Source organism: Mandrillus leucophaeus, unplaced genomic scaffold (assembly GCF_000951045.1).
Source record: "Mandrillus leucophaeus isolate KB7577 unplaced genomic scaffold, Mleu.le_1.0 Scaffold815, whole genome shotgun sequence".
Lineage (NCBI taxonomy): Eukaryota > Metazoa > Chordata > Mammalia > Primates > Cercopithecidae > Mandrillus > Mandrillus leucophaeus.
This window is the reverse complement of record NW_012108864.1, coordinates 137,230-161,820: the sequence shown is the minus strand read 5'-3', so window position 1 is coordinate 161,820 and position 24,591 is coordinate 137,230. Positions and strand designations below refer to the sequence as shown.

At 34.4% G+C, this 24,591-nt stretch overlaps 1 protein-coding gene across 1 annotated transcript in view; it reads right to left on the bottom strand.

The window, feature by feature from the left end:
* Nucleotides 1-22,118, bottom strand: part of VWC2L (von Willebrand factor C domain containing protein 2-like) — a 172,406-nt gene extending 150,288 nt beyond the window's left edge. Inside the window, exons 1-2 of the mRNA XM_011967885.1 lie at nt 21,362-22,118; nt 18,592-19,061 (exon numbers count right to left, since the gene is read on the bottom strand). Of these exons, the coding sequence (XP_011823275.1) occupies nt 18,592-18,981 (390 nt within the window). The 5' untranslated portion in view covers nt 18,982-19,061; nt 21,362-22,118. The remainder of the gene's footprint in view (nt 1-18,591; nt 19,062-21,361) is intronic.
* Nucleotides 22,119-24,591: the final 2,473 nt, after the last annotated feature.

Sequence of the window (24,591 nt, the reverse complement as noted above, 5' to 3'; positions counted from 1 at the left end):
TTCTGGATATTAGCCCTTTGTCAGATGAGTAGATTGCAAAAATTTTCTCCCATTCTGTAGGTTGCCTGTTCACTCGGATGGTAGTTTCTTTTGCTGTGCAGAAGCTCTTTAGTTTAATTAGATCCCATTTGTCAATTTTGGCTTTTGTTGTCATTGCGCTGGTGTTTTAGACATGAAGTCCTTGCCCATGCTGATGTCCTGAATGGTACTACCTAGGTTTTCTTCTAGGGTTTTTATGGTTTTAGGTCTAACATTTAAGTCTTATCGTTAGTATCCCTGCCTGTCACTCACTACTTTTTCATAAATTTTAGTTGAAATTAGGATTAGAGGTCAAATTTACTTGTTTATACATGTATTTATATATAATATGTATATCAGGTGGCTTGAGCAGTTAATATATCTGTTTTAAATTTGTTATTTCTCCAGCTTAGTGTTTTTAAATAACTAATGTGGAACTCCATTTAAGCAATTTCTGCTATCTCTGAATACAAATATACACATTTTTTTTCTTGAGATAGAGTCTTACTCTGTTGCCCACACTGGAGTGCAGTGGCACAGTCTTGGCTCACTTCAACTTCTGCCTCCTGGGTTTAAGTGATTCTTTTGCCTTAGTCTCCCAAGTAGCTGGGATTACAGGTGCACGCCACCAGGCCTGGCTAATTTTTGTGTTTAGGAAAGACAGGGTCTCGCCATATTGGCCAGGCTGGTGTCGAACTCCTGACCTCAAATTATCCACCAACCTCGGCCTCCCAAAGTGCTAGGATTATAGGTATGAGCCACTGTGACTGGTCCTAAATACATACCTTGTATGGCAATTCCAAATGCTGTCTCAGCTGGCCCGAGATTATAAAGGGATTTCCTGCTACATACAGTAAAGATAATAGGGCAAAAGGAGACTCTTTCATAAATATTGGTTTAGGTGACTAAAATCAAAATTGTTATTAGGAACCTCAGATAAAGAGTAATTGTGAATGGTGTGATTGGTCACTATAAATCACTAAGGAAAAATCAAAGAATGAAAAGCAATGAACCCATTTTCTTTTCCTGAAGTCTCATCATGTAGGTGTCAACTCAAATGCCACTTCTCCAGGGAGGTCTTCCCTGATGACTCCGGTCATCCAGCCCCTTCATCTTCTCTGTCCATCATGTCAACCATTCAGAGCTCTCATCAGTCTGTGAAATTTATCTTATTGATTTGTTTACATTTTTTGGTAAATTGTTCCTGTCCTCATACATTCTAATCTCCTTATATACTGTTCATTGTTGTATTCTTGGCACCTAGAAGACATCTTAGCACATGATAGATACTCAACAAATATTTGTTAACTAAAATGCATAATCATGTATGTATAATCTATGTTTTCTTATTTGCTAAACCATGTCTCTGGGCGGCTTCATCTGTGTTCATTATGCGTGTAAATGATTTTGAGTCAGTGAGATGTTTGTGTCTTATCTAAATATTATAAAGGGCACTTTGGGGAAAAAGGTTTCCGACTGTGAGTCATGAAATAACTACTTGGGTTCCAACATTATGGCAATGCACATAAACTCACCATCTAAAGGTAATTTTAAATTCATAATATTCATCATGCAGATCACAGGTAAGTCAATCTTCAAGCACTCCATTGACGAGGCTATCTAGCAGTAGATGATTACCAACTTTTATTGCATTAGAAAATACTGTGCTAACTAAATTTGGAGAAGAATATATGCAGAGGAATTGCTAAAGGATCTGAGAAAAAGATAATCTCATTTTATAATGTGTATCAATTTTAATGGTTGCTTATTAATCACAACAATTTAGCATATTAGAAAATCGTTTTTCAGAAAAAGTCCTGATTTTAAACATGTCAATTTTCCAAAAGGATGGGATAGAGTACAAAGCTCAACAGCACACATTTTGAATATTCTGAGAAACAACACTCGATTCTTAGAAAGCTCCTTGTGAATACTGTTGAAAGCTGAAGGGATGGATACACAAATAGATGGGATATATTCTAAGAGCCAAGTTTATACTTACTAACCCTATAAATGGGTTTCCTTCTGATCAAGTGAGAAGAGGCTTCAGAGACCAAGGGGTACTTCATTTCTTTCATAATAAGCGAAAATGATCAAAGAAAATACATCTTTGTTTACTTTTCAAAAAACCCCGATTAAGCAACTATTTAAAATCTAATCTTTTCCACAAAGGAAAAAACACAGCTTTTAGAAGCACTCTTCTTTTAGAGATAATTTATGCCATAAATTTTTATCACTTAAAGGAACAAATCTCATTACTTTCAAACTGTATGAAAATTTAGAAGACTCTGTTTCAAAGTTGCTGATGCCTCTCAGGAATGTCACTGTTCACTTCATTAAAATATACATTAAATTACAAACTGCAAAAGTATTTAGCATCCCCTGCCACTCTTGTAGCCAGTAATTTGCATGCAACAGATGTCACCTAATAATCAACTGATCCAATGGGTTTTAACCAAAATTCACAATCATCTAAAAGATGACCCATAGCATCACTGATTAAAATGCTCCTCAGTGTTGCTGGTCTAATGAGATTGTGATGACCTCTTCAGCGATCCGCTCTATTGATTGGAGCATATTTGGAACACTGAGGTTGTAACTCATCAAATTATGGACATCAAGCTGAAACTTCTTTAAGAATTTTAATACCGAGGAAGCAAATAATAATAAAAAAAGATGCACAGAGTTTTTTAAAATAACCATCTCAGTTACTCAGCAAATGTATATCGTGGTATTATTATCTGCATTATGAGTTAAGTAGTAGCTGTTCTGGCTTTTTCTGGTGGAGTTCGTATTTAAATATTTCATTTTTGTTGAAAACATAAGCATTTTAGTGAAATGATTGCAGAGTGTATGTAGCTTTGCCCATGTAGATATAATAAACTAGGTAGGTAATAAACTACAATTCAGAAATATGATGTCTAATTTAAAAAAATATTCAATATATTCATTAAATATACATTGTATACAAAGTAGTATATATAAGGTATACCGAGATGAGCGATATATCTCTCCTACTCCAATAAATGAAATCTAAAAGAAGAGTTGAAATATTTTTAAAAACAAATTTTGATGTTTTTGAAAAACAAATACCTTTTCTGTAAGAATAACTGATGGTACTGTTATAGTAGAAAACCTAACCACTGGATTTAATCTTTCTATTTTTATTCACATGCACTCTGAGCTAAAGTAAAATATAAGAAGATTAGAAAACATTGATGAAGTACCCAAATGTGATTATTAATTATCAAGTAAAAAAAGTTTACTCATTCTTGAAATTTTGTCATTGTTGCTACACAACGTTTTATCAATGTTCTATTTTTTTTCCCTAAAACTATTTTCTTTCTGGCCAGGCATGGTGGCTCATGCCTGTAATTCCAGCACTTTGGGAGGCTGAGGTGGGTAGATCACCCGAGGTCAGGAGTTCAAGACCAGCCTGGCCAACATGGTGAAACCTCACCTGTACTAAAAATACAAAAATTAGCTAGGCATGGTGGCAGGTGACTGTAGTCCCAGCTACTCAGGAGGCTGAGGCAGTAGAATTGCTTGAACCCAGGAGGCAGAGGTTGCAGTGAGCCAAGACTGCACCATTGCACTCCAGTCTGGACAACACAGTGAGACTCTGTTTCAAAAGAAAAATAATACTAAATAATAATTTTTTTCCAAAATAAAGTTTTAAAAAGATACTTTAGTATATATTTAAAGTCAGGTAACCCATAGTTTTATTCTGCCTATACCAACAAACTGATGGTGTGAAGAACCAATATTTTTCCTCAAAATTTTCAAGGAGTCTCATGACAATAAAATGCAGCTTCTTCCGAAATATGAAGAAAACATATAAATGTAAATTTAAAAAAATGTAGGTAAGGAGAAGGTAAGCAACAATATCTCTTTATTTGCAATCAAAGAATTTTTTTTTAAAGTAGGCACAGTATACTTATCAAGGAAATACCAAGGTATATTTAAGAGAGGAAAAAGATAATTTAGCTGCCTTTATGATCATCAAAGGAGGGCCCAAACATATAGACAAAAACTTGAGGATTTAATATAAAATCAAGGTTTTGATGATCACACATATACTTCTGAAATACTCTGGAAAAGCAGCAGTCCTTAGTCCTTCACTGACAAGCTGGATTGACAGTTGGCTTTGGTACAAAAAGCATTCTTGACAATGCAACTGAGTACTGTCATCAGAACCCATGTATTTTCCTGCTAAAGGTGCTACATTTATCACCCATTTATGCAACAGGAAAAAAGTGAGCAACTGTATAACTTCAAAACTTTTCTCTTGATACTGGAAAGGAGAGATTTTTGATATCAGACAAAGAATCAGTCACCTACAACAGCAATAAAACAAGGTCACATATGGTTGGGGAAGAGTACATCACTGTGAGAATTCTACAGCCTGAAAGAATCATAGGAGATGAATACGACCTGGCCTATTCTTCAGAAAACACTGAAAGGAAGTGATAACAGAAAAGAGAAAGAGCCATAACAGCCTGTTAAAAGTGTGTGGATGACAGTGAATTCAAGGCCTTTTAGGGTCTAAGGGATGGGAGTTATCACCCTGGAACAACGAAACCCATTTGTATTGGAAGTGTCCATCAGATTATTTCTCAGGAACTCCCCCCCCCCTTTTTTTTTTGCCACTGTCTCTGTGCAAAGATTTTCTAAAAATTGGAATTTTTTCTTCATTTACTATTTGCTGATGTCATACTTTGACAGGTTATGAAGAAAGAGTAAAATATAATAATAAGTGCTTTATAACTGCTGGTATTGAAATATATTTCTAATTTTTAAAGTCCAAACAGTAATTTTCTACTGAATTTGATAGTTCATTATTTGATGCTTAGTTTGTAACTTACCTCACTCCACAAAAATATATTGAGATGGCTTATAGGCAGTAACATGAAAGCACATTTTAATTTAAAAAGTCTTGACTGAGTACTTTCTTGATAAACCTCTCTGCTTTAGTGTATAACTTTGGGACAAGGTATGGCAGAAGCAGGGATGATTTTGTAACTATGTATAAAAATTGTTAGTGCTATTACCCAGTGGAACTTGGCTATATGATAACGTGAAATAAGCACATTTGTAGCTGAAATCCTGGCATGAAATGCTACTTGGTGTTCTACCTTGGACAGGTTACTTAAACCTCTTGAGCCTGGGTTTTTCATTTGCAAGATGGAGTTAATATAATATTAAGAGTATTCTAGTTTTCTCATTGCATTGTTTTGAGACTAAATGATATAATACGTGAAAGCGCATGTAAATGATGCGGCATTGATTACATGACTATGATTGCCATCATAGCTTTCAACTTCAACAGAGTTTCCTTCCCCACTCTGTCCATTTGCAATGGCTCTGTATTCCTCAAGGGAGCATATTAGTTATAACTTATTTTTATTATGGCATAATGATATTCATTATGAATTATTTGAAATGTTGAATTTGTAAAAGATACAGTCAGCCCTTCATATCCATGGGTTTCATATGCATGGATTCAACCCACTGTGAATCAAAAATACTGTATTGGAGAGGAAATGGATGGTTGTCTGTACTAAACATTTACAGACTATTTTTCTTACCATTATTACTAAACAATACAGTATAACAAACTATCACATAGCATTTATGTTGTATTTGAAATTATAAGTAATCTAGAAATAAAGTGTGTGGGAGAATGTGCATAGGCTATATGCAAATACTAATCCATTTTATGTAAGAAATTTGTATCTTACAGTTTTACAGAGTATTTGCAGATTTTGGTATTGGAGAGGATTTGGAGCCAATCCTCTGCGGATACCTAGGGACAATTGTACATCTTTCAGAGTTTTGAAAGCAATCTGTGTTACATCTCTAAAACACAGCAATGTTTGCACTCAAATTGAGGTTCGATTGAGAATGGCATTGGACAGTATTTTTAGATAGTTAATTAGATTCTTATTTACAGAGATGAAACTTCAATCTTTAATCAGAATCTTGCCAAAAACAGATTTTTAACAGGGTAACTTTAGCTCACAGTTTTTGGAGTCTTGATTTAAGTATCTTTTAGTTTCAATGTGAATGTCCTAGAGTCTCATTAACAAAAGAAAAATTCTCTGATTCTCCTTTTTGTCTCTAATGAAGCTTTCTACATCTCAGCAGTCAAAGGTTTGCGATTTTAGCAGGATTTTATTTTTAATGTTGGGGGAAAATTAAAGTTACACTGAACAATTTTATTTTTTTCTCTGTCATATTTAGGAGAGAGCAATAAAGCTAACATGCAGTGAAAGTAAGTGAAGTATTAGAGAGCTGTGGCTCTTCTCTCACTATAAAACATGAGTTCATTTGGTAATCATCATGAGTTTTTACAATGGCAGAAGTCTGCATTTCTAAGACTGCAAGAATCATTAACAAGTTTTGTATTTTCTTTTTTAAAAATTTGTATTTCACTGATTTAGAATTGTGTTTTTAATCTCTAAATTGGCAAAAATAATCCTGGCCAATCCTCACTGCATTCAGAATGCAGTTTGTTTTTTAAATGGATAGGAATGTGCCTTGGAAGCATACTTCTTTTGACAGTGGGAGCTTTTTAAAATGAAACCAATCAAGCCCTGTAAATCTGGAGCAGGAAAAGAATTTTCCTTATGTTAGCAATGTGCCACATTTCTGTGAAAAAGAGGGGACTAAACATGAAATAGACTTATAATTGAACACATTCAACAATACAGGAAATATATACACCCAAAATGAAAACTACAGTATCTCTACCACATTACTAGCCTAATGTTCATAGTGAATTAATCAAAGCTGATAAGATATGAGAGAAAACACCAGAGTTAGAGTTAGAAGACCTTTCTTGATCTGTCAAGTTTGATATCTCCATTTATAAGACAAAGACAAAAGCACAAATTTCTCTGAATCTCAGTTTTCTCATTTGTGAAATGGGAGTAAAAATATTTTAGGATTCAATAATTTAATAAGGAAATGCATGTGCAACATACTTAATGAAATTGCCAACTATTATTGGTATTTGTTTCAGGCACAAATCTAGTTTTGGTGCTTCTTTGATCTAAGCCCTTTGGTGGCTGTCTACTCAGTTCAGACTTTGACCCAAGCTCCTTAGCCTAGCATTCATGCTGTGAACTGGTCCCATGCTCCCGCCTCACTCTTATTTCTCTCTAACTCTCTATACCCTATGCTCTTGTCACTCAGGTTGACACCGTTTCTCTAAGCTTTGCCTTTATGTTTGCAAACTTTCCAATTTTGTCTAAACTACTTTTAATGCATTGAAACCCCCACTCTTAGCTATCTTCCTTTAGTTCTTAAGACTGAATTACTTTTTTTTTTTTTTTTTTTTGGGAGAAAGTCTCGCTCTGTCAACCAGGCTGGAGTGCAATGGCTGGAACTCGGCTCACTGAAACTTCCGCCTCAGGGGTTCAAGTGATTCTCCTACCTCAGCCTGCCAAGTAGCTGGGACTATAGGCACCCACCATCATGCCAGGCTAATCTTTGTGTTTTCAGTAGAGACGGGGTTTCACTATGTTGGCCAGGCTGGTCTTGAACTCCTGACCTCAGGTGATCTGCTTGCCTCAGCCTCCCAAAGTGCTGGTTTTACAGGGGTGAGCCACCGTGCCCAGTCTGAATTCTTTCTTCATCTGAGTTCCTAGAGCAGTCATCACAAACCACTTATCATCAGTGGCACCTGTATTTTTCCTTTAGATACCCTAGGAGCACCTTGAGGGTCAGATTTCTGTCTTCCGTATTTTGGTACAGCCCACAAGATCTACCGCTTCTCTATATGAAAGGGATATTTATTTAATGGGATCAAACTATGGATTGTCTATGTAAGCTGATTTTAAAAATGTAGTAATGGACTGAGTACCTAAGTAAGCAGAAATAATGTATGCATGTTTTCACTTAATATAATCCTGAGTATATCTATTATATTAAAGACAACTTTTTGACTTATCAAAAGAGAACACATGGGATATAAAAAAGATAAAAAGTTAATCTTTATCTGTTTTATTTGAGAATTTTCAGAAAATGGAAAATTATTAAGTTATAACACATCAGTGCAAAAAGCAAAGCTATACTTTTCTGAGTCAGGAATGCAGAGAAATAGGACTTAACATGCCTGCTGTTAAATATGTATACATTTAAAATAGGCAAATCTACAGACTTTTTGAAATTTACTTGTGTGAAAAGAGATCCCTGAGACCACGCACTGCCGAAAGAGAACTGATAACCACCAGTACCCAAATGACTGTAACCTTCAAGAGTGCAAGTTAGAAGGATTTGGTGACAGCACAGTTTGAGAGAAGTAGAAAGGGAAGAATATCTGATTTTAGATTAGGCAAGGATCAGCAAACCTTTTCTATAGAAGGTCAAATAGTAAATATTTTAGATTTTGTGGGTCATACAGTGCCTGGAACATTCTAAAAGCAACCATAGACAATATGTGGTGAATTAGCATGGTTGTGTTTTAATAAAGCTTTATTAATAAAGTGGATTGTGAACTGGATCTGGCTCATGGAGCATAGTGTGTTGACCCTTGTCTTAGATAATCCATTATTTGTAATTGATATTACCACTATTTTTTAAAAAGCCATTTTCAAATAACTTGTTTTTTGTAACACAAATTAATAAATTTCCATAAATAATCACATTAAATACAATTTTGGGAACTAAAAAAAAAATACTAAAAGATAAGCTAAGAAAAAAATAGATTTTCATCATTAACTGCCCATAAAAATCAAATAAAGGAATTAGCCTATCTTGAATCATTAGCAAAATATTTCTTAAACTGTGTTTCATTGAACTTTTGTGAACTTTAAGATGTTAATAAATGTTCTGAGAAAAAAAAGTGTTCTACTGTCACATAAATTTGTGAAATTCTGGATTAAATATAGTTTAGTATTAATACTAATAGTAGTAAAAATGTCAGGTAGTTTTTATAAATCACGTGGTGTATGCCAAGTACTGTCTACTATGATCTCTCTTTTAGATGTGTACATGGAGACATAAGGAGGTAAAGTAGTATATCCTAGGTCAGTTGGCTGGTAAGTGGTAGGATCTGCTTTAAAATCCAATTTTCACCACACTTTTGAGCTCTCAGCTGTTGAACTCTACAGACTAACTCTCAAACAAACCTACTTTCCAATATGCTCGAGTAGTCTCAGTATACTAACGTGTACTGCTCATTTCCAAGAGAGGTTAAAGGATGTATCATTTCTCAAATTTATTTGACCATGAAAAATAATTGAAATCCTTGTGAAGAATCACACAAGATTCTAGTATTCCTTAGAAAACAGTCTAGAAAAGGCTGAATTAAAGCAGTGATTCCTAAATCCTGCTGAGAATTATAATAATCTCAGAACCTTTAGAATGACATAGATTTAAATGATTTAAATTGGAATTTGAGATGGAAAGTTGAAGGAATTTGAATTTTTGCAACATTCCTTCCTTAGATGATATTGATCATCAGTCAGTTTAGAGATTTTTGTTGTTGTTGTTCTAATGCCACAGAATTAGAGATTTCTGCATATGCCATCTATTTTGCACACTCCATTCCTGCCATCTAGTGAGAGGTGAGAGTTTGCTAAGTGAAAAAAAAAATGGGTCTTCATTTTCTAAAACCATCAAAATATATGAGTAAGTACAGCTAATTTTGCTCCTTTGTTACATCCAAGTATAAAGTAGTCTCAGTGAAAATAAATAGATAATGTTTAATGTAATATATTTTAATTTTATTTTGGCTTATATTATTTGGTTTAATTACATAATTTTTCTGTTTTAGACAATGGGCCCCATTTTTATTACAGCCTTTGGAAACTTAGGCTAGTTTCACAAATTGTACTCAGTCTGTATCAAAGACTGATTTCTGATGTGCCAATATTTTATTGTTCTTGTCTACTTGTAACTCTGTGTTGTCATGGTGATAGGTCTTCATATCACATTTCTATAGACAATTGGCTGAGATAAATCATTGCATCCAACATATTTATTGGAAAAGAAGATGCAATGCACTGGCATTTTTCTGTTAAACCTGAAGGTAGTAAAATGTAGAAAAAAGATCACAGAAAAGTGATATATTAATATTGCCTTTGCAAATAATGAGCTGTGCCATTACAGTGTTATCACTAAGTTTCTGTTAGTCTTTTATCACCTCTAAAATAACGGAGTTAGATAAAATAATTTCAAAGTGCTATTTCACATCTAATATTCTATGGTCAGTGCTCAAAAGTAGAAAGGACCTAGACTATAAGAAAGAAACTATAATGCCTGCCTTATACAAACAGAAAAATTTATATAAACGCAGGTACTAGAAATAAAATCCCAAACCAAGATATAACAATGGTAGTGAAAGGCAAATACTAAAACAAAAATTACTTCAAAATCCCAACCCAATAATGTTTAATTAAAAAAAAACCTTTTGGCAGTGGTAATTGTTATAAATTGATATGTAATACTATAATCTTCAAATCTTCAATACTACTTATTCTTCATAAGACATATATGGTCTCATTATTGTATCAATTCTATAGATAGAATAAAAGTATATCAAGTTTTGTTCATGGTTATGTGACATAACGGGAAAATTAAGAGTTGTGTTCAGTGCATGTTTATACACTGCAGACAACTTTATACAGCCATAGAATAATGTCATCTGAAAACTTTTTCAGGAACTGAATGATCTTTCTTGTCACTTTAGTACTTTATTCACTCTTTCCATGATGTCATTAAATCTTTGCAAAGATGGCTTTATTGTGATATGCTCTACAGCAGGCTAGAGGCAAGGAAATCAACAATGAAAGTGTGTTAGACTGAAATTACTGATGCTAATCAGTAGTGATGATAAAACCCAAAGTATAGACTCTAAAATAAGCCAGTTCCCCATTAATAATGCCTATTGTTTGAGAAAGCAAAGACATTGATCACTTCAATTCTCCTCTTAGTTATTTATTTCAAACGCTTCCCTAAAAGACAACTAAAAAATACACCGATAGGTTTTTCTTGTGCTGTCTTTCATAAAACACACTGCCTGATGTATAAATCAAGATGCAGCATAACAAAACAAAGTGAAGATATGTTCATGGTGATTAAGAAGTAGGAACAAAAGATTTAAATACTCTTAAAATAAGATTTTCTTAAAGGAAGAACACACTTGCTCCCTCCAGTTTAACACACACACACACACACACACACACACCCCCAAATTAATGCGTGTATGGAGCAATTCAAATCTAGATTATATAGATTATAAATTAATCTGCAAAATTTGCCAAAGATATGTAGGCCTGTGTTATGAAATAAGATGTAGGAAATAGAAAAAAAATATGCTTGTTCATATCACCCTATTAACCAATTCTGTCTTTTGGTGAGGAAAAACAATTAAAAATAGGCATTTTTTTTTTTTTTGACATATCCAAAACCTTGTACAGTTGGAGTTAAAATTTGGAAGGGAGACTACCAGGTCATTCTTTTTTCCAGCTTCATCTTCTCTCAATATTGGTGAGTCAGTAAGGAATGGGCAATCATGTCTGTAAACTACTGATGACTGACCTCAAGTCTGGGGAAGTCACTAACAGTGACAAGCTCTGCAAATCTCAGATGTGGCTGCAAATCAACGCTGATCTCCCAATGTGCACAGGGCGCAGAAGCCCAGTCACAAATCTTGGTAGTCATGCTTGTCACACAGTTATCACCATTAACAGTGGCATCTTTCAATATGAAGGACAGCAATAAATATTGGTAAGTGAGTATGAAAAACTGCTCCTATGTATAACTAGTGAAAGGGCTAGTTGACCATCAATTCTCTTAAAATGTAAAGTAAGAGACTGTAATTCTGACTGTAAATGAGCTAATGCACTCCTTTGGGAATTAATTTGGAAGCCATTTATTCTTATAATTCTACTCTATTTTAGAAATTACTTAATATGAAAAGGATAACACTCAATTATCAATGGAATTTTTTTAAAAAATTATTTTTAAAATTTGGTTTTTTTCCTAGCTGTCATGTACTTCTGTGAGTGCAAAAAACTTTGTGTACTTTTGTGAGGGCACAAAGTGTGCAATGAACATTATAAATTTTAAAAATGAAATTGACTTCTAATCTCTGAAATGAAATCACTCAGAGAGTATAAAAATTAACTAAAGGTTCCCCAGTTACTTACAAAGATGGGAATCCCCCTTTGAGACTATCCACTTTGAACCCACTCATTCTGCATGCTGAGGCTAAGCCTCAGATAAGCAACAGTAAGGTCTCAATCACTGTTATTTTGTAGTAACTTGAAAGGGGAAGGCATTCCTTTTAACTCACTCAAAGCCATTTTAATGTTAAAAGCCACAACATGCTCTGCAAAACAGAAACTGCATTTTGCAGAGCCAATAATTATGGAATTAATCTTCTCAACCTCTTTACAAAGATCCCCAATTATCTTTGCCGCATAAAATCATGATGCTTTCTAGTTCTTTCTTGGGATAATATCTTAAAAATGCCACTGGTGACTCTACTACCCATTTGTTGAGAAGTGAAAACTCTTTTGTATAAAATTCTTTAAAAACTGCACCTATATTCTCATAATCCACTGATTTCTCTGTTATTAAAACAAATACAGGCTTCATACTTCAAAAATATGCTTTTTCTACTCCATTGCCTTGTGTAAACATCTGACTTAGTTCCTGTGCTTTCCATAGACAGAAATGGCAGGTGGGTAAGTGGGTAGAGGAAAGTGAAGTGTGCTGTGCGAAGTGTTACCTACCTGTTAGTCCCCTCAACTGAGATATCTCTACAGCCTCTGTTTTTCCCTGTTCTTTCATAAATCTGGTCCTCAGCTCCTAGAACATGTTGCCTTCCATTTTCTTCTCCATATTAAAAAAACAACTAGACATCAAATGACTCTTCCAAACCTGAATTCCAAAATTCTTCCCACTCAAACGTTTTCACAGATTTAATTTCACAATATTGGACATTAATGATGTAGCACCTATTAATGAGAAAGTTGAAAATTTTATCTCTGTGTGAATATACCCATTAAAGGGCAAATCAATTCTAAATCCATATTGGCATCAACATTTTTTATGAGTGTAATGATTTGGAAAAATAATCCCACTGCTTAATTTTCTTTTTTCTTTTGTTTCTTTTTGAAACGGAGTCTCCTTCTCTTGCCGAGGCTGGAGTGCAGTGGCGTAATCTCTGCTCACTGCAGCCTCTGCCTCCCGGGTTCAAGCAATTCTCCTGCCTCAGCCTCCCGAGGAGACTACACAGGTGCCTGCCAACATGCCCGGCTAATTTTTGTATTTTTAGTAGAGGCAGGGTTTCACCATGTTGGCCAGGCTGGTCGCCTTTTAGTCTCTTGAGATTTAAATATTAAGTGTAAAATTCAGGGCAAAGACTTGGTGTCATGAAAACATGCTCATTTTTATAAAAGCAATAACAAACCCATGAGATGTTCGACTTCAAAAAATATTCACACTGCACCTTTCAAATATACAATTCAGAGACCTGGTTCACTGTCTTTGGCCCATAGTGGGAAAAACAGAAAGGTCAGTGTCAGCAGGGAAGAGCTGGTCTTGGGTAAATCCAAATCCTAAATTAGGGACACTGGGAATTGACTGCAGAAAATCACTTTAAAATAAAACAAGCTATGCAAAAGCTGAGAGAATTCTTTCAGCTGCATGTAGTATAACCTTCACTGTATGACCTACAACTAAATCAGTACAAGTTCTAAAGTATAAGGAAATAGTCAAAAAGGCTAATTCTAGCAGAATCAGAGTTATAAAAATACTGAGCAAAATAAATTCTTCCTTTGAGAAACTCAGCATAAGATAGTTAAGCCTACATTTCCAATGAACTTTTTCTGATAGAAACTGCTATTATAATTTATTATTGATATGCTTTATTTCTCAAAAAGTAGGTTCCAGTGTCATATCGCCCGGGTGCACATAAAAGAAAGATGAGAGAACCTACTATACAGTGACCTTTATCTTAATACAATATTACCAGAACACCGGAGAATTTAGAGTTTTCAAAAACAGTAGAGAGAAATTCATTTTCAAAGCTTGCATCAGTAAATGAAATAAAAACCCCACAACCTTTATAAATGACATTAGTTTTCCTATCAGGTGACACAAGTGGATCAATTTACATTTGAATTTGGTGATCAGAAAATATTGAAATGTGACCTATGATTTGCAACTGCACCGGGTGAGAAAATACAGTTAAAACACTGGGTAGTCATTGCGATGCTGGGATGGAGACAGAATCCAAGACAACCCTTGGTGAGGAAGGGGTCAAGCGAGGAAGAAAGTAAAGTCAGGATGAAAATAGGCACTCTTATCATAAGAGAACAATGTGTGCCATTTTAACTGCCCAAAGAGTATTTTTCATCTCAACTTTCAGTGCTTCTTTAATTAAAATGAAGAGATCAACACATAAACAGAAACTAAAGCATTCTAAAGAAATTCTAAGTTCTTTATCCTGTAAGTTCGATTACAATTTGACCTGGTATGCTACTCATCAGAAAATGTGTTGAATGACTGTTACGTAGCTCATATGGTGTTGGGAACAGAAGGGAAAAGAAAAAAGAAAACAGTGTCCCTAGCCTCAAAGGGTTCAATGACTAAGGGAAGAGACAAGTGGTTTCACATGATATTATTTCACATTATATTTCATATGATTTAATATTATTGCAGTGTGATGTATTACATTATTGCTGTGGGATAGAACAGTAGAAGTGGTGAGGAGCTTAGATTCTGCAGCCAAGCTGCCTGGCTTGGAGTCCTACTTTTTCCTCTTTCCAGCTGTATGGTCTTGGACAAGTTACTTACACTCTGCTGCTTCAGTTTTCTTATCTGTAAAACAGTGCTAATAAAAGTATAATTCTCACACTGTTATTATAAAATGTGTTATAATATACATAAAGCTCTTCACAGTATCAGACAACAGCTACTGTTCTTGTAATGATGGTGTGTACAGCAGGCCGTGGGAACATATGGAAGGAGTGATACAGTGTGGCAGATAAGAGGTAGGACAGACAGAGAGGGGTTTCCAGTTGAGGTGAGATTTAAATGGAGCCTCGAAGTGGTCCAGTAGGATTTAAACAGGGAGCAACATTGAAAAAGTGTTCCACACTGTGGAACAGCAGTGCAAACACACAGGGAAGAAAAGTCACCAAGAGTTTGAGGGATTTGGAGAGGTTGATGAGTAGAATCTAGGCTACAGTAGGGAAATTAGATTTTACCCTGAAAACTGTCCTGAATGTCTTTGTCCTTATGCACCTCATTCTCTTTTTTTCTGCAACAGACTTCCTTCCTCCACTATTGATTTCCCTTTACTTCTATTCAATTCTGTGCTTGGATATAGGGCATTCGTTTTTATTTATGTATAACTAGGTCATCTATGTGCAGAACAATCTGCACTTTATATCCTGTTATTCTTCAGATGAATCTAAATATTTTGGCCCAGCATTCAAGGCCCTTCCATCCACTGTCCACCGACACATACCTGAAGTTACCTCTTACTAGGATAGCATTTTAGTCATAGCTAGTTTCCAATTATACTCATCTCCCTCCTCTTTGCACATTGTATTCATCCCAGTCTCTGAATTTGCTCCAGCAGTTCCTCCTTGGAGTTTCTGTCTCCCCAGATCAATTTCAAGTACTTCTGGAAGAACAGGCAACTCTACAAGGTGTATAGGGTGAGCATCCTGAAGACAAGTCTCTTGCTTAACCTAGCCTCATACTATGTTGATAAGCTTCTGACATCACAATCTCTTGGGAGTTACATTGGGATTTTATAATAATATACTTAACTTTTTACCTGCTTTTTCCCCTTCTCTCTTCACATTGATCATGTCTTTCTTGTGAGCAGAGATTTTGGTTTCTAGATATCCTACTTTAAAATGTAAGTATGTCTATAGTATCTTATCTATTGAACAGTCTGATAAATGCTTGTTGGATGAATATATTAAATGTAAAATCTCATAACACAACCTCTCTAATTAACATATCAACATTATTATATGAAAGTTTTATGCATCTTTAATAATTAATGACTTGTTCCTTGCAAGCTGAGTTGGAAGAGAATCAAGGTGACAGATTATGGCTAATATTTACTTAGAGTTATATGGTTCATATGGATAAGTAGAGCATTTTAAAAAGGTATTAGAATTCTTCATTTGAAAGTCTTTTAAAGTTAAACTTTCATTATAAAATGTAGGCAAAGCCATAGAGGAATTTAGAATTTAGAGTAAATCCCTGGATATTAGAGTTAAGAAGGAGGGGACAACCATTTATTTAATACCTATTTTGTACCCGTCATCACAAGGTTAGTGACTTTAGAGAAATTATATGTTATTAAGAATTTCCAACCTCTCCTTTCAAGGGAAGTGATTATTACAATGGCTATTTTATAGTCAATACCACTGTGGATCAAAAAGTTTAAGAACTCCATTCAAAAATTTATATCCAAGTGATGAATTCGGGATTCGAATCCAGGTCTATCTGACCTTAGTGACAAAGTGCTTTGAGAGATCATATAGTATTGTTAGAATAGCAGCATTTAGAATTAAGGTAAATAACTTGACAGTTTTGGATACGTAATTTATCCAAAACTGGTCTCAGTTTCTCATTCTTGTATATTTGCCCTATATAGTCTCTAAAGCTCTTTATGACTCAAATTTCTTGTTAAAAAAAGTGATATCTATTATTTAAAAAATCACATCAAAAATTTTATGACACAAAAAGCAAGGCGAAAAAGCTGTGCATATTAATGGATCATACATTAGGAAAGAAGTAGTAGGGATTAATTAGATTATAGTAGGGTTATAACTAGAAGGGGTACAGAAATTATTAACTTTTTCTTTAAATATCTCTATATTGTTTGACATGGTAACATAGCTATACCTTTGTAGTGAAATCTAATAAATAGAGGGAAAACTATAGCATTTTAATAGTTAATTAGACAATCTTTTTTCTTCATTAAATATGGATTACCAAATTATATAAATCTCAGAAACTTATATTTTTATTTGTGCTAGTTATGAAATGCTGTTCCTACAATACCTTTTTGTATTCTACTCTAGATATAAACGCATGTTAGAAAAGGGTGATACGACTATAGAACCATGCCTAGAATCAAATGTGTTGAGTACTTCTACTTACTTCCATTAAGATGAAATTAAAAATAGGTAATGTCAAAGTATATACAATATTTTAGAGATATAAAACCATTAATAAATGTACTATACTCTCAACTATTATTTGGTGTCAACAATGATACTTTTACTAGACTCTCATGTTTTTACTTCTTAATTTTGTGCAATAAAATAATACACGACAGACAAAAGTTGAGAATAACACATCTAAGAAAGTCGAATGTCATAATTAAAATTTCCCTTTTGTCCTAAGGAACTCTTTTCTATGACTGGGTATTCTTGGGTAAATCAGAACTGGCTTGAACACATAACCTGGTTCATTCCTGGTTAATAATGAATCAAATACAATTAACTATGAATACACAGATTACGCTAATGATGATCAGTTGAGACCTTTTTTCTACATACTGATTTCTGGCACCATTTGACTCTTGTGGTGAGAGAAGTTGGGTCAGTGTTAGTAATGGAAATGTCTTCTCTCATACATAAACACCCACACTGAAAACCAGCTGTATCTACTTTTACCTCTAAGGTTCTGAGCACTTGTCACAGAACTTGGTTAGATGAAATGGGAACATTTTGTATAAAGTCACCAGTATGACAGACACTCCAGGCACAAACTGCCATTACACTTAAGGTGGACATTTTTCATGTATTCATACCTTCAGAGTTCAGATCACGCTTGTAGGATATCCCAATTAAAACTACCCATTGGAGAAAAGAAAGTCCAATAAGGGATAAAAATGAACTCTAAGCTACTTTGAAAATATGACACAAGCATAAAAGAAAAACTAAAAAATACCATGTAGGCTGAAAAAAATTACAGTCTTTTTTACTACTCTTTACCTGGATTGTGATAAAAATTCAGTTCTCTGTGGAATCCTGTAAGCAAAAAATCCAGCGAGCAGAGAACAGAACGGGAATCTTGCTTGACAATAAGTAGGCCCAACGCATTTTCTTGATATGAGGACCACAGCTAAGAAGTGTATCTCTGCAGCTTTTCCACACAATAAACAAATAATTCTAGACTATATTGTTAAATGACTTCAAATATAGGCTAATAAGCAACACACACACACACAACTGACACAATTTAAAAATTTAGGAGACACACTATACACAAAATTGTTCCCCTCAGAAAACATTTTTGTAATAACAGAGAAGAAACGTTTAAGGGCAAAAATAAAAGGTGTTAGGTATGCCCCAGATACTTCTGGGAAACAAATAAAGGTTATTGTGAAACTTAATACGATCAACAAATCAATTGGCCATTTGTTGACCATGGTGCTACTTATGGTAATTAGAATCAAATTGCTGTAATTTAAAGGGAAATTTAAAAGTACATTTTTTCAACTCTGAATTTAATGTAGCAATATACTAAGCACGTGGTATGAAAAGTTGATATTCAATAAGTATGGAGGGTAACGCATACCTTAAATTCCTCCAAGATTTTGTAATTTTTCCCGTGATATTCACAGAAGTTTTTTACTTCTTTGCACTCAGGACAGCATCCATTGTGTTCCACTTTAGTACACTTTGGGTGAATTTTAGGGCATTCTGGTTGGTCGCAAACAGGTCCATCTAGAGCACAGACACACGGACAGTTGGAATGCCCGGGGAAAAATCGTTCTCCCAACTTGTATACAAAGCCGCTGTCATCGACACACCCTTTCCCTCGATAGTCATCAAAGATCAGATTGTCATTACTGGAGATCTGGTCACCTTCATCAGCAGGATAGTCTTCATGACTGATAGCAGCAGAGGTGACCAATCCAGGGATGACCAACAGAAGTATGCAAGCTTCATGAATATGAAGAGCCATCCCCCTCTTCAAAGACTTCTGGATGTACTCCTAATATTAAATACACTCAGCTCCTTCCATGGGAATACAAGAGGGGTAGGCTGAAAATAAATATTTAAAAAGAATAATTTGACATATACAAAATGAAGATAGATTCATTTAAGCCCATGCTCTTAAACTGTTTGGGATCAATTTAAAGATACTAAGGCCTCAAATAGACTAAGTTGATGCAACTATCTATGCCATATTGTGAGGTTTGGAGAGTTGATACTTTGCATTAAAATTTGTCCTTTTGGATTATTTTATATACGAACCTTCAGCTTGAATATTCCTTCTGAATTTCAAAGGTCTGGCTTTGTCTAAATTGCAAAGAAATGGTTTTACTGAGCCCCAAAAGGTGATTACAAGGAATCACTTATAAATAGCTCAAGAATATTTGAACTCACATTTTCTATTATTCTTTAAACTGGACTAGTCAGTGATGGAACATATGTTATAATTATCTGTGTCAACTCAAGAGATTAGTGCGAAAAAATCTAATTCTAAAGGAAAGAGAATAAACCAACAGTTGAATATAAATTATATTTAGGATGGAGCTGCTATAAAGGATTTCCTACTTATTTATGCCTATAATTAAAGAACAACAGTGGTATCCACATCAGTTACCTGTTTCAGTGAACATGAATCTGGATTTTTGAAATATAGTTGATAACAACAAAACTATCCCATGGTGGTTAAGAAAATTTGAAATAATAATACAAGAGAATTCCATGTGCTTAAAATAATTTGTTAAAAACAAATTTATTTGTATTATTGTCCACATTATTTTACACAGGAAGTAAGCTCCTAGTGGGCAGGAAAGATCTATCTATAAATTTATTTCACAGTAACTTGAATCTAGTATATATGTAATTTGTTTAAATTAAATATTTCAATATAATATAAATACAGTTTATGAGATCTTGAAAAGATAACTCTTGAAATGTCAGAAATATTTGCATGTATGCAATCTGCACAAAGATGCCAGCATAAAATTATTTATGGAAGTTGCTTAAAACAGTAATTAAGTGTTAACCATTCATAGAAAATATGCCTTACTAATTTGGTGACACTGACTCTTGTAAACTCCACTTAGTATTGGTGCTTGATGTGAAGTGTTGGGAGTGGGCTCTTATTTAAATATTTAGAATAACTAACTCACACAGAGGCTTTGGGGAAACTGTGAGTTTAGGGAGTAATAAATAAGAAAAAGTATTGTCAAATAGCTCATTTGTTTATTTAAATGCTATTGGCTTAATGCCAATATCACTAAGATTGTATATAGGACATTTTCAGGTCAGCTATAAATGTTATACATTTGTTTATTTTCAGATTATATTAAGAGCAATGATAAATCATCTCTTTTCAGTCTAACATATACAGATGATAACTTAAGATAAAGATGACATTAGGAAACTTCATAAACTATTATATTTGCATTTTAAGGTAGACATGCAAATTCTATAATAGTAAAATGGAAGGTAGTATGCCCTCTTTCCAGAGAAAGCTGATATTAGAATTCCTCTGATATCCTCTGATATTAGAATTCCCTTTGGGTAGGTAATAAAGCTGATGATTTCTTATAAAATATGTCAAAAATAATGAGTCATGACAGAACAAGAAAATGCAAACCTATAATTCTACTTGAGAATCTGGAAGCTCCCTTTGACAAAGCATTTTTTTCTCTCAAATTACTACAGAGATAACAAACATAACAGAAGCTTCTGAAAAAGCATAAATATAATTTACTAATTAAAGCAAGCATTTATACATCACATATTTAGAAAGTTTATCTTGGAGGAAAAGAAAGCTACTGTGCTTCCTTATAATATTCCAGCAATATCTGTCAACACATGCAAGATAAGCCATATAAAATACACATATGATTCTGCTTCAAAGGGACATAGACAGAGAATGATCTCTTTGTAAGCCACAGGTAGGCATTAATGTGTTAGGTTATGGTAAATGTAAACTTAGAGGTAAAAATAGGAATGTAATATCTACTTTATACAAACATTAAAGATGTTTTTATTATATGAAATATATCTTAAAATCTGCATGGTAAAAAAACAAGATTTTATTTTCAATATAACAAAGTTCTTAGGCTATTTTTTTAAAAAGCCTTCATAATTGAGCTGCCCTAGTACAATTTAAGATACTATTTATTTAACAGAAGAAACATGGGATAAATCAAATATAATGTTTATCTGAAGATTTTTATAAAGCAAGCAAACACTGCTAAACTGAGAATCACTTCTCAGCTTAACTTTCCCCCCTCCCCATATTGCTACATATGATTTAAAATGACTGCATCTATTTCTTTGAGAAAACAAACATAACTCATGTCATAAGATACACTTACCTAATCACTCTGGAGGTTAATGGTGGTGGTAGGGGTCACAGCCCAAAATGAACTAAAAGGTCAGCTATGTTTTAAGAAAGCAGTTCCTCTTTAATTACCCAAAGAATACATTTTTAGGCATGAATTAAAGGCAATCCATTCTTTCTACCTCCCATTTCAAAACACAGTAAAGAAGCAGTCTCCCGCCCTTCCAGAAAGAAACACAGCAGAAACACATAAGAAATTTGCTTTCGACCTGTCTTCAGAATTCAAAGCAAGAAGCAATGCTGGTCCTGTAGAAATCCAGACCCCAGTAGCAGAATCATGTTGAACTTATTTTTAGCATTTTCTTAGATCCTTCTATGAAATTTCCCGGCTGATTACGCCTCCTCCACACATGAGTTCACTTACACAGTGTTTGCTACGGCAGTAGAGGTGATTTGGCTAGGCTCGGAGGATCACAAACAGCAACAGCATGCTGTAGCTTAAAGCCCACTCCGCTGGCAATACCATCACCATCGTCCACAGTATGTTGCTTGAATCCCCTGTTACACACCGGAAAATACTAACTGTGGACGTGAAGGAAAGGAGCAACTTTAGCTGGGTTTCTGCATCAGTAAGAGCAGTTTGCAGATTGCTGATTTGGAGCTCATTCTGCCGGCAGCCGGGAATTCCTCAGCACCACGGACAGCGCCAACAACTGGCTTCTGAGCCCAGCTCTGTTGAAATCCCCGAGCTGCTTTAGACGAGGCTAGAGTGCTCTACAAGCAGTCGCACTTTATACAGCGGATGCGTGCATTAGGAGGGGTAAAGACATTCTACGTGCGAGATACTTATTTGCTTTGAAATTACAATTAAATTTTTTTTTCTAAAAAATTGTAATTACACCTAACGCATTCTTGGATGGACTGCAGAGATGAAAGTTCCAGAAGAGGCTTGCATTTCGATTTAAGCCATCTGCAGTCCCCGATTATTATTAATAGATAAAGCATAATCATTGTCAAACAATCTGTGAAAACGTATGCTTGTCGATTCTATTTGACCCTTTGGTGGCAGAAAGACTTCCCCGGTGTTGCATGATTAAACTTCAGGTCTTCCTGCAGCTTGGATCTGATTTAAAAAAAAAAAAGTAGCCAGGTTTTCCTGCAGTTTGTTCTCTAACATTAAAAATCAATCTCCTGTAATTCATCTAGTCTGTCATTAGGCGTCATTGTAAAGCTGTTTCTTTCAAAATCCCTAGCAAAGATGCCGAGTCTCTAAATTCTTATCAAAATGAGACAGAAAAAAGACCCCGACACAAATGGGTGAGCATAAAGTTTTTTTTTTTTTTATTAGTAACAGTATGCGCACTAAAATATATGTGCAAAGCATGTTTTAAAGCAGACTGTAAATGTTACCTGCTGGCACATTTAACCAGTTATTTGCTGGTTTGGGACTACAGGAAGCATTTTCAAGCCTTAAAGGGAATGCCCTCTGCAGCGGGATGTGCTGACAGTCAAGACCACGTTCGAACTGTGCCGTCAGAGCCTCCAGAAAACAGAATCTCCCCGTCGTGAGAAAACACAACCGTGTGTGCCTCGCTTTCGTGGCCCATCAATTTGTGAATCTCCCCAGATTTAAGATCTAGCAAATGAATAACACCATTGCCACTTGCCTGAGCTAAAACTCGACCTGAGGGAGACAGAGGAGAGAGAATGAATCAAAGTTTTATTTCAAGTGTTCACAGTTTATAAGCAACGAAGCATTCTATTTTTTTCAATTATTCTGTGTTAGGGGTCAGTTATTAAATATGAAGTAGCTCCTGTAGGTATAAGAAATAAGTTGAGTCAAAATTAAGACACATCAATAATTAGATTACGAAATTTTCAAATTGGGACAGAGCCTAATTGTCTACATCCTTTATATGCAGATTTCATCAAATGTCCTACTATTCTTTTATATTTGTGATTAATAAAGCATTTTGAGGAGATGAGATTGAAAGCAACTATGCAGGGCAACTTTCTTTTTCAAATTATATGTTAAAAAGTTTTAAAGGACATAACTTTCAAAATTTATGGAAAAACATATCTATGTATGGATAATTTGTATTTTAAAATTTGTATTCTTCTTTAAACTTATTTATAATAATTATGTTAATCATTACTTACAACTCAATATACATTCCTGCTTTAAAAATTGTGATACTCATGCACTCAACAAATTTTTTTTTTGAAGCTGAAGTGGAAATAAATATTTCCATTTCAAAATGACTTGGGAGTTTTTACTTTAGCTTAGAATTCAACTTTTGATAAATTTTTGTTACATAAGATGGCTAAATACAGCACAGGGTATTTGCATAATTTTTGTACCATATATTTTTAGTGGCTTATTTCCTCAGAGTGAAAACAAATCAGGGATCCAATTTTAATTAATATTTTTATTAAGGAAGTCCAGTAACAAACTATCATGGGACTTGGAGGTAAGTAAAACAACAGGCTATGTTTACATAAGCTCAGTACTTAGTGTAAATAAGTATGACATTACTACTATCCATGGGATTATTTAGTCATACTTAGAAGGCATATTATTGTTCCAGTAATAACATTTAAAATTTATCAAACTCTTTTAATGTGATAGATACCATATTTAGTGCTTGATATGGATAATTCTGTATGATCCTTACAATAATCTAATGATAAAGAAAATAGTATTAACTCCTCTATGTAGGTGAAGAAATAGAGGCTTGGAAAAGTGAAGTAACTTGCTCACAATGACACCCTAGGTATAGGAGGAGCTAGCATTTAATCACAGCACTTTGAGTCCAGAGCCTGGGCTTTTAGCCATTATGTTTTCCACAGCCAGCATAGCATTGTTATCAATGATGCCGCCTTGACAGATTTAGGTAAGTGATATATTGTGAAAACAGCATTGGCCCATTTTATAATAAGAATTCTAGAATGATATCACCATAAAAGCTACAGTGAAATATTTAATCACAAATCTTACCCCCAATCATCATGAATACTTCTAAAACAGAGAAAAGTTATAAAAGTAAAGCTAACCATGATAAATACAGCCTATTTGCAAACCTTTATAACTACTGGGCTTCTTCATATAGAACAAAGCCTGACACAGCAAAGATCCTTAGGATGGATTAGAGTGTCCAAAGCAGCAGATGTGAATATTTATTATAAACCCTTCTCTACTAAGTCTTTGCTGACAGAGGCATTACATATGGATTTCACTTCCAACCTCACTCTATAGGCAATTGC